The 10,785-nt window shown below is 34.2% G+C and overlaps 2 protein-coding genes across 6 annotated transcripts; one reads left to right on the top strand and one right to left on the bottom strand.

Moving 5' to 3' along the window:
- The first annotated feature begins 2,570 nt into the window (after positions 1 to 2,570).
- Positions 2,571 to 3,650, top strand: LOC114748074 (uncharacterized). The gene is made up of 2 exons (XM_028936429.1): positions 2,571 to 2,703; positions 2,752 to 3,650. The coding sequence occupies exon 2, from the start codon at positions 2,771 to 2,773 to the stop codon at positions 3,449 to 3,451; it is 681 nt and encodes a 226-aa protein (XP_028792262.1). The 5' UTR covers positions 2,571 to 2,703; positions 2,752 to 2,770; the 3' UTR covers positions 3,452 to 3,650.
- A 2,047-nt stretch (positions 3,651 to 5,697) lies between these two features.
- Positions 5,698 to 9,754, bottom strand: LOC114748076 (uncharacterized). Of its 5 annotated transcripts, none has more exons than XM_028936432.1 (6): positions 9,558 to 9,754; positions 8,324 to 8,477; positions 7,817 to 8,243; positions 6,675 to 7,240; positions 6,516 to 6,582; positions 5,698 to 6,257 (listed from the first exon to the last, which is right to left on the bottom strand). In XM_028936432.1, the coding sequence occupies exons 3-6, from the start codon at positions 8,190 to 8,192 to the stop codon at positions 5,830 to 5,832; spliced, it is 1,437 nt and encodes a 478-aa protein (XP_028792265.1). In that variant the 5' UTR covers positions 8,193 to 8,243; positions 8,324 to 8,477; positions 9,558 to 9,754; the 3' UTR covers positions 5,698 to 5,829. The 5 variants fall into 5 exon arrangements, with proteins under 5 accessions (XP_028792265.1, XP_028792266.1, XP_028792263.1 ...); XM_028936433.1 differs by having other exon boundaries at positions 8,324 to 8,420; XM_028936430.1 differs by lacking the exon at positions 8,324 to 8,477 and having other exon boundaries at positions 9,554 to 9,754.
- Between the last annotated feature and the right edge of the window lie 1,031 nt (positions 9,755 to 10,785).

Genomic DNA, 10,785 nt, shown 5'->3' with positions numbered 1-10,785 from the left:
TTTAATAAAATTTTTTTTAAAGAACTACTAAATATAAGACATATTTTATAATATAATTTATACTACAAAATAAATATTTAGAACGGGAGAAGTACTTAATTATTTTTTAATATAATATAACCAGATTGTGTGAGTAAATTGATTATTTTAAATGTTGATATTTCTCAACAGATGGAACTATTCCTTGTTATCAGCAAAAGGATTATATTAAACTAATGTACGGTCAACGAGATTTGAATGGATTAGTAATAAATCCGACATTTCTTAATCAGACAATAATGTAAGACAATTGTATAATTCTGTGCAAACGTATGAGAAGCATAGTATGAATTTTCTCCATGTTGCTTTGTTTATGGGAGAAAATTTTTTGATATAATATAATTCATTTGCTAATGACATTATATTAATAAACCGATGAAATTACAAATTGAAGAATCAGACAAAAAATTAAATGATTTACTAATGCAAATCCACTCATAAAATATCCGCAAATTCGCAGCCAACATCATAATGCTTATTTGCATGCAAAATGTTCATGAAAATTCTAAAAATAAAAAAAGTAAAAATGTCACTACTATTAATTTAGGCAAACATCTATTGCCTTTTAATTGGTGGTCCCCTATTTGTTTATGTTCTGAAATTTAATACTACCTCTTAATATTTAATATGGAATTAGTTGGAGATTCAATTTGATCATAAATATAAGACTTTAGTTTATTTTATCTCTTATATTTACTTATTTTACTCCAAGTAATCTTTGTGAATTGTACATATTAAGGAGTTTTCATAAAAACGTAATTTCAATATACATGATTAATAGACATTTTAGAAAAAATATTTATTTATTACAAATAACTATTTTAAATAATTTTTTAATTTTTACAAATTAGTTATCTAATTTTCATATTACAAACCTAAATAGTACACATTTACTTAAATTAATGAACATGATATTTTTGTAATTTTTAAATCTTTATAAATTTTTGCATCTAAGTGAACATTATATTATCAGGTGCTATATGAGCAAATTTACGTATTAACCCAAATTTAAATTTACAGTGGCATACTAATTTGTTTTGAGTTAGGTTATAGATTCCAGTAAAAATGAAAATTTGCTTGAAAAAATAAATTAAATTAAAGTTGGCAAAAAATTAAATTAAAAAGAATAAAATACTTAATTATCCAGACCACAATCACAGATGAGATGTGGGCCAGAGTTAAGAAGTACAAGGACAATAATGGGCGTGAGAAAGCACGTGATCATCATAAAATCTCCCACGTGTACTCAGTTAAAATGAATCAATATTTCTGAATTTTTTTATTTAATTAATTTGCAAAAAATTACGAAATTTTAAATAATTTTTTTTATAAAAATGTATTGACATTTACAAATTCAGTGTTATAAAACTTAATTTGATATATAATAATTCTAAACCTTTTTTATGGTATTCTCCCATTTTATTACCTAAAGTTTATTTAATTTTATTTTATTAGAAATTATTTTTTAAAAAAGGTTCACTTCAATTTATTTGAAACCAATTAAATTAACTCCAAACTTGAGATATTTAAAAATAAAAAATAAGAAATATTAGGATTAAAAATGAAATTACTACCTCCGATTGTAATTATAAGACCTCATTTATAGATTACAAACAAAATCTTATAATTAGGATCGAAGGTAGTAATACATTTTCAACAAGAGTATGCTGTTTAACTTTTTAAAAACTATTATTGTTAAATATTAGAATATTTATACATTTGCATGAAATTTGAAAATAACTAAAAGCCATCTTAATTTTAATTTCACAAAAAATATCATAATTAGTAACATGCATTTAAAATTTTCTACTCATAATTTTTAATACTTAATATAAGAGTTAGTTAGAAATTTAATTTGATACTAAATATAAAATCACAATTTATTTTGTCTATGAATTATACATGTTAAATAGTTTTTCTTAAGAGATAGTATTACTCGGTGTGGTTAATAAGGTTATTTTAAAAAAAATAATATCTATTTATTATAAATAACTATCTTAATTAATTTTTTAATATTCACAAATTAATTATTTAGTTAGGAAAATTTTAAAAAAATACCTCTTGAATTTCAAAATCTCAAATTAGAAATTACTATAAAAATATATTGTCATTTGTTTTTTGGGTTTAGTCAATTGTTATTAAAGTGTAGTAAAAAGACTGGTTTGAAATTTTGAAATTTAAGAAATACTCTTCTGGTTTTTAATGTAAAATCTAATTAATTAATTTAAATAAATCAATAATATTAGTTGAATTAATACTCTAAACATATTTCTTAATTTTTTTAATTTTTTACTTGAATATTATTTAAAAAATAAATAAAATTAATTTTGAAAAAAACTTAATAAACTTATAAAATAGATTTTATAAATAGAGTAATATAAACTCCTTTGCTTGGTTGGACGTTAAGGAGAGGAGTGATTTTCCTATTTGGTATTTTGGTTGTTATCTCAAGGCTGGGTGGCTCTTTGGTAAATTCGGAGAAGCAAGAGGGTAATATTTAAGGATAATCTTTTCTTCTTTTTCTGCAGTGAATGATTCTCCTCTTGCTTATGCCACAGACATAGCATTTGCGTTTGTTCGCAGACATTTTCTTCAGGCTCTCATGGATTCTCGTGAACCTCCCTTCTTATACCTCAATCCTAGTTAGGCATTGAGATAGGGTTAGGGTTTCGGTTTCCATTCTCCATAGCTCTTACCGAAAGAAAACTTCGCGACAAAAAACTGTCCTTATATGATTCTTTCATTTCGACCTCGCAATCAGACCCAGTTCTTGATTCTCATCTTTCTTTGTGCAACTTTCCTCCCAGACGTATCGTCTTTGATTGCGATATTAATCTTATTGCAAGCTTGTTCTGTTTTCCCCGCAAGAACTATTCACAACGATTCCCAAGTTATGAAGGTTCATCCCGTGCCCAGAAAACGTAACATCACCCTTCAATACGACATGACTGCAAGAAACCCTCTTTCTGAAGCTCAGGCACTTCTGGGTTTCACGAATAAGAAGCTACGGAGGCTCCCCCATGTCTTTAGTCGCGTCCTGGAGCTTCCCTTTCGTTCCGATGCCGATGTGGCAGTCGAAGAAAGCCCGGACTTTTTCCGATTCGTGGCTGAAACCAGCGGAATCGGCGACGTGCAAGCTCATATGGTGGAAATCCATCCTGGGGTCACCAAGGTTGTGGTGAGGGATAGTGGGTCTTTGGAGTTATCGTTGGATGAACTGGAGCTTGACATGTGGAGGTTTCGGCTGCCGGAATCAACACGGCCAGAACTCGCCAGCGCAGTTTTTGTAGACGGAGAGCTCATTGTGACTGTGCCAAAGAGTGAAGAATTGGAGAATTCTGAAGATGAAAATGGAGGGATGTGGAGTGATGGTAATGGGAATTTCGGAGGAAGACTTGTGCTTGTACAGTAATATTCTTTTGTCACCTTGTTCCCGTTCAATGTTCCTTTAGTATGCGAGTTAGTTTCAGGTTGTTATTGGAACTAGCGACTGTATTTTCTTGTTCCGTTTGAAGCAAAACATGTTCCTTTCCCATTGCAATGATTTTATATCCGGCCAATGGCAATTTTATGAATTCGTCAACAGATGCATAATGCATTCCCTTTACTCATTCTACTTGTCTTTGAAGAATGTACTCCTTGATTATTAGCAACTTTACTTCCTGGCGAACATAGGGAATTGCTCTTCAATTCTGAGTTTGAGGATTGCTTGTTGGGTTTGGCTTGTACAGTTATTTTGCGTTTGATTGAGCTGCACTTCACGGCATGATCCCTAAGAATAAAAGGATAAGGTAGATGACAGGGAAGGAAAGCGAGGTTATTAACTTGTCTGTTTCTTTTCAGGGTTTTCCAGTTGAGTTTGCTCATTTTCCTTTTAGGCCATATGGTTAGTTTTGTTGGAAAGCTCTGATCCAGGTCTTCCTAATCTAAATATCACCACCTCCTTATTTTCTGCTCATTTGAGTTCCAATCATTGGCCAACTGCTGCATCATTTGAGTATGTAGAAAGTGAAACTTCATTTTCCCCTTTACACTTGTTGGCGCTCAATCAGTTGCATTTCTTTTTCCTTTTGGTTACAAATGGGGCCTAAACATTAGGTGTGCCCGAGGGGGAAAGCTGGAATGCGTAGCACCCTCAACAACAGGTCCTCAATCTTGAGGACTGATTCCGTCACCTCATCGGCTAATCAGTTTCATTTCTTGTTTCTCTCCTCGCTGCAGAAACTGTCTTTTGGTAACTAGGAACTTATTCTCATGTTGTAACACTGAGACCACCCCTTGGATGTAACGTTTGCTGTTCTTTTAATGAGATTTGAAGGGTTGCAGCTGAAGATTGGATTCCATCCCATAATCTGCATTTCTTTCAGTTTCATCTTTAGTTTCAAAATTTTGTCATTCTTTTGGTCATAATCATTTGTGCAATTTCAAGCAAAGTTAAGAGACACACAGTATGTACACTTCCAGGTGGGCAGCACCATTAGGAACTGCTATGTTACCCTCACTTGCATTTTACAACTCCTGAGGATAAGATCACAGGGTAGTCAATCTCTAGTACTGTGTTGTGTTTCAAGACACCTAACAAGCATGCACGTGGCGGTTCCTTAATCAAGATGTGTTGTGTTTCAAGACATCCCGTGATAGGTTGTTCTTGAACATAGGACGCATCTAGAAATTGAATGCAGTAGAACCGTAAATCTCTGTTGGTTCACTCTGTTGGAAGGCATATTCTTTGCATCAAGTTTGGGACATTTTTCTCAGAAGAATACGGCAAACAGAAAGCATCATGCTGAAGCTTGTCTTGTCCCCCCCCCCCCCCCCCAAAAAAAAAAACCACAAAAAAAAAAAAAGAAACACACACATACACACACACAAAATCCTTGTTTTAAAGTTTTTATACCCACCCGCCCGGGGGGGGGGGGGAGTGGCGCATGAACTGGGTAAATAGGACGAGAATCGCAAATTACATAAAATGTTCATTCATTTTAGTTTTTTTGAAGGTAGGACTCTACATGGAATCACTCTTTTACTATTGGGCAGAATGACAACACGTTAAATGTTTAAGAGGGTGTTTGGAAGCACTGAAAAGTGTTTCTTAGAAGTATTTTTCTACAAAACAAGATAAATTCCTTTACATATTTACTTCTTATACTGCAAAAACATTTTTAAAATTATAATTTTGATTTTATTCACACAACACTTTGATATTCCCCCGGATGGTGTCTTTTATTGATTGTGCGTGGGTAGCAGAAGAAAACTAAACAAAAAAGTTTGCGGACCGTGGTAACCAATTACCAATGTTTTAAAAGCAGGACTATGCAGATAAACCCGAAAAATTACTTGGTCATGGTTTTTATAGTCCTATGATTCGACCACCGGTCCAACTAATGACAAAATAATTAAATAAGAATATAAAGATTCAAATAAACTAATGAAAGCTGCTGGTAAGAAAGAAAAAAACAACTGAAAGCAAAAGTTTAAAATTCGATATGAATAAAAATAAAAAAGTGAAAGTATATTTAAAAACTTGAAATGACAAATACTTTCATAAATGTCTTGAAATAGGATATACTAATACCATTTGTGCATAACTTATATTTATATTATATACTTCTATTTGTTAACTGTTATTTTATTTTTGTAATCAGGATTGGGCTTAGAAAAGAGAAAGGTCTAGACTAAAATTTCCGCTACCTTTGATCAATTTGTACATCAAGCGAACCTTTATGCCAAAGACATCTAAAATAACGGTAATGAAAATTTTGAGGAGCAACTGCAGATACATTTACAATCTTAATGTGTATTTCCTATGCCAAAGTGTTCCCTTAATATATCCTGGTCTATACTGCCAAAGCCATCGGCTACCTTTTTCATGTCCTCAAGTTTCTGAGTTTCCAGTCTTATCTGTTCCTCTCTTTTTCTGATAGCATGATCAGATACGACCAAAGAAGAAGATGAGGATCTTGGACGCGCAAGCTCATACCTCTCACTTTCCAGTTGCTGGTACAAATTGTTCACATAATTCATCTGGGCATGAAGTCTTTCTTCTGCCAATTTATACTCATATTCTTGTGACTTTCGAAGATTCTGAAGAACTTGATCAATCTCCATCTCAAGTTTTATCGACCTGGTCGGACGAATATAGGATTCTGATCCTCTAACATTTGAAGGGCTCTCTTGTGGCTCTATATCCATTGCAGCATGGCCATTCTCTGCGAAGCCTGCTTATAGAAACAGAATCACAGTTTTACCTAAAATTAGAATATGGGTCTTGTACTTTACATAGAGTCCAAGATAAATCACAACATTAATAATTTATAAAAAGTGCAGCTTTCTATAGATTTTATATCATATATTCAATATATTGATAACTTGAAGCTAAAATAACATCAGAACTTTCATACGCATGCACCCAGTTACCGAATGGAAAGCAGTCTGAATATACTCAGATGAATAAGTGAGTCAGTGAGGATAGTTACCAGCAGGATAAGCGGCATGATTGCCCTTCTCCTTCCAGATATCTTCAACAAGTGCCCCACATTTAAGCTGCAAACAACAAAATTGGTCCTACTTCAGCCTTTATGAGGTAAGGAAAGGGCAGGCATGTACACACGCACGCAATAAAGTCATGTTAATACCTTCAAATTAGCCAATTCGATATGATTCAGCAGCTCCTTTGCAATAGCTTTATTTGAACCACGCAAGAGACAAGTGCCAACATTTAAAATTTTTTCGACGTCATCCCTAGAATCAATAGTTTTACAGATCTGTAGAAGTTTGTTAACATGAGGAATCAGATCAGTCCTCCCATCACAACGTCGGCAATAATACTCAGCATCCAATCCAATACTTCCACCAACTGTTCCAGCCATGCGACATCGAAGAGCGCATTCCAGATGTGAAATATGCCCACAGATATTATTGTCAACCTTTTCCTGACACTTGATGTAACTATAGCCCCTGTAAGCTGAATCAACAGTTCTGGAACAAAGAATGCAGCAACAATCACGGCAAAATCCAGGTTCAGCACAGCAAATATCACAAGGCATAGCTGGTAAACCATCTTCTGCTTTTTTCAGCTTCTGACTGTTGCACTTCTTATTGTTGACTTTACAACCACAAGAGTCAGACTTTAACTCAGATGCTGTATATGCATTATGTGAAATCTGTCGGAGAGGAACAGCAACTATAGGCTCTGAGCTTCCTGCAATGCAGAGCAACATTCTTAGTTATCTAGCTCTGAAATTGCACAAGAAACTAAGATCAGCATAACACCACATACAGCAACAAGAACAAAGTCTTATTTCACTAGGTAGGGTCGATTACATAGATCACATAATGCCATTGAGCTCTATCAAAGACCAAATCAACATAACACCACATCCCCTGTGCCTTGGGGGGGGGGGGGGCTGCATAACCAACATCAAACTTTGGAGAAGAGCCCTCAAGATATATTAGGAAAGTATCATAACAAGGATGAAATTACCGAGAATATGAAAAAATGTGAAGAATTCTTAACATAATAAACATGTCCCTCTTCAATGGGCAAGATTCCTTGCAAAGACAAGTCCATCACAACACATAGTTACAGAAGATTATTCAACTCGATTTCATCCAGCTAACATGCAATAAATGATAAATTGAAAATCTGATAGCATGGTGATGCAGACTGAGCAAATGGGAAAATGGAAAAACATAAACTTCAAAATTAGGGGGGAGGGATGGGCAGCATTCAAAAGGTGTGCGTCTATGTACATACACATGAAAAATTGTAACTGACCTTTCGTTGGTGTAGATGGTATGGATGGAATCTTCCAGCTAAACGAAGCAAAGAATGCATCAATATCAGTTTCTGGAAAATTTGATTTGATGTAGCGTTCAACTGAAAGCTTGCTAGAAAAGCAAACCCTACTTTTGCGACTTGAGCCTGGGTTCTCAGAACGAGAAAGACGCATAGGAAGATACAGGTACCTATCCAAGAAATGCCCATTCTGAGCAACTCTCTTACCAGTTCTCCAACCCCAAAAATCACCAGGTTCAGGCCAATTCTCAGGTGCATAAGGTAAACCTTCACCAGATGTTTCCGCTGCCATAGGTATCAAGGCCAGCGGATTCATTCCTGTTGCTTTACCATTGTTCTCAGCATCTGTCTCCATCAACTGAAGCAAATGCTAGATTTACTGATTCCAACGAAGGATCAAATTCAACTGCAATATTTTGTAAGACCAAATTCAAATTCATGCACAACAGATAAAATTCACGTTTCACAAGAAAGTTTTCAGTTTACCGGACATAAAATGAGATGAATTAGTCTTGAGAAGAGGAAACACATTGCGGATGAATGAAGAGAAATGTAGATCAATGGAAGTCCTTAATAAGCAGCACTGTCAAACAGGCCATACATATCCGCTCTTGCACGTTAGTGGGCTAAATAGACTAGTCTGCAGTTCAATGAATTTGCATAAATTTTAAATATTTATTAAAAAAATAAATTTCAACGAATTTTTACTTATTACAAATGATCAAGAGTATGAAAATGGAAATTTAGCTATCTTGAGGATTTTCAACCCCAGAAATTTCAAATAGAGAAAGCATTAATCCAGGATAAGGATTAATATATAGCCTTCCTTCAACGCTAACCACTGGTCCTAATTGATTCCTATTGTCATCTCCATAAGATAGATTTGAAATGCCATGTTCTTACACCAAATGCAATTATTTAACATAATTCTCGTCTCGAACTTTCATCTTCATCAGTACTAATCATAATTGTCAAATCACAATTCGAAACATGAAGCAGGAGGCTTATTCTTTAAGTGGGAATCATAAATTGCGTTAAATTTTATGAGTTAAAGACATGTTGAAGAATAAATCGAAATATGCTCTATAAGTGATGTATATATGTCTACAACATTAAAAAATGCTCAATATATTAAATTGGAACCAAGAGTTGTCCTCCTCTCCCCCCCCCCCCCCCAAAAAAAAAAGAAAGAAAGAAAGAAAAAAGTAACAACCATAAATCTCACAAAACCACAACTAATAATTCGCAGGGCATGTTCGAAGGCTTAAGAGGTCAGAAGCTAATTATCCTCCGATTCATCAAGACAAATGTCATTATTATCTCTGCCATTGATATCATCGTCTATCATCCTTAGATTCAACCCATGATTTGTACATTGGCGAATAGTGAGTTGAACGAATAAACGAGGAGAAGAATAGATTAACACGATATTTATGATTTTTCTGCGCTAATATCTTAATTATGTCCATCCAACACAGAATACAGACCACAAGGCAAGTTAGGGATCTTTTAACGTTGCATAAAGACCTTCATACCTAAACTCCATACTTCTCATGGATATTCGCCCTCGTTGTTGATAATTTGAGTAAATATATATCTCTCTGTTTCCTACTTTTGGAGCAACAATATCTGAATTCTTGATCTTTTTAAAACTAAACCAATCAGACATGCATCAATTCGGCCATGCCCAAGAGAGAAACCCAAAAAGAGATTTACTTACCGGGGATGGACTAGACTACAGGGGCTGGTGGTTGCGGTGGTGGTGGAATCCTGAGCTCCGCCGTTATTAGCTGTGACCAGACAGTGGTTGGAGGAGTTGACAGCTGAAGACGACGCTCCTTCTCACGCTACTGCCGCAGCTTGAACACTCCTCTCTCGGCCTCTTGGCCTTCCAGGGACGCAGCCTTGCCTTTTTGTCTGGTTTTATTTGTTAGGCCATGAAACCAGTCATACCTGTAACAGCCCGCCCAAAATCAACCAGGCAAGCTATGTTCAAGCTTAATTCTAAATCCATCAAAAAGTCTTTCAAGAAAAAAAAATCCATAAAAATAAAATCCTAGCCCACATTTTGAGTTAAATGGGCCGATTCGATCGACTCATAAGATTTGGATCGTCTTTCATCTCGAAATCTCTCATATATCTTATAATTGTCAGATAATCTAATGAGTCATATATTAAATTAAATGGGTCAACTCATTAAATACGAATCTTTCATGTTAATATACATTATGCATCTTTGCTTAATTTTGAATCATCAGATTAATCTTATAATTATTACCTAGTTCGTTTAATTTTCATCCTTTAATTTTGCTTCATTTTCTTTCCATCATTATAATGTTTTTAAGAAGCTTGGATATTTGGATCTTAATATAATTTAGGGTAAGGGTTTGATCTAACATTTTATCACACTATGTTGATGCTTCTATAATTGGGTGAGCTTAGGGCTTTTAGGGTTGTTATAGGGTTAATTATAAACTTGTTAGCTACTTGATCAATCATCATAATAGCCTTTAGGCATGATTCCTTGCCTTCTAAAACCCTAGGCTTTTGCCTTAGTAGTGGAATACATGCCTAGATACTCTATAAACTTTCTAAGCCAAGCTCCATTATATACAAGCTAGTGACATGGCACCATGTCATTTAAATGGTTACAATCCAGTGTGGTTTAGAATTAACTAAATTCTAAGTTTGGATCCTCCATAGTTTTGTTTTTTTTTTGGCTCATACAAGGGTAATGGTGTCATAATAATGCAAGGGGGAGAGTGACGCATGGAAGATAGGGCTCATTTAAGCTGTTGGAAGGGTTTTTATGGAATGGGAAAATTAAACAGAACAATTATATTCCTTTTGGTCCATAACATAATATTTTAATTATAAGATGTTGTTAGTGTAATTAATGTAATTTTTTTTACTTTTACCTCTATTAAATATAGAAGAAAGAAGAGAGA

Source organism: Neltuma alba, unplaced genomic scaffold (assembly GCF_004799145.2).
Source record: "Neltuma alba isolate B1F8T4 unplaced genomic scaffold, ASM479914v2 tig00005604_pilon, whole genome shotgun sequence".
Lineage (NCBI taxonomy): Eukaryota > Viridiplantae > Streptophyta > Magnoliopsida > Fabales > Fabaceae > Neltuma > Neltuma alba.
This window is presented reverse-complemented; position numbering and strand designations above follow the sequence as displayed.

Bases quoted from the DNA above. Each gene is read 5' to 3' on its own strand.
- LOC114748074 (XM_028936429.1), top strand. From the start codon at position 2,771: ATGATTCTTTCATTTCGACCTCGCAATCAGACCCAGTTCTTGATTCTC.
- LOC114748076 (XM_028936430.1), bottom strand. From the start codon at position 8,192: ATGGAGACAGATGCTGAGAACAATGGTAAAGCAACAGGAATGAATCCG. The intron at 7,241-7,816 runs GTCAGTTACAAT...TCTGCATTGCAG, and splicing joins ACCATCTACACCAACGAAAG to GAAGCTCAGAGCCTATAGTT. The intron at 6,258-6,515 runs GTAACTATCCTC...TTCTATAAGCAG, and splicing joins TCATGCCGCTTATCCTGCTG to GCTTCGCAGAGAATGGCCAT.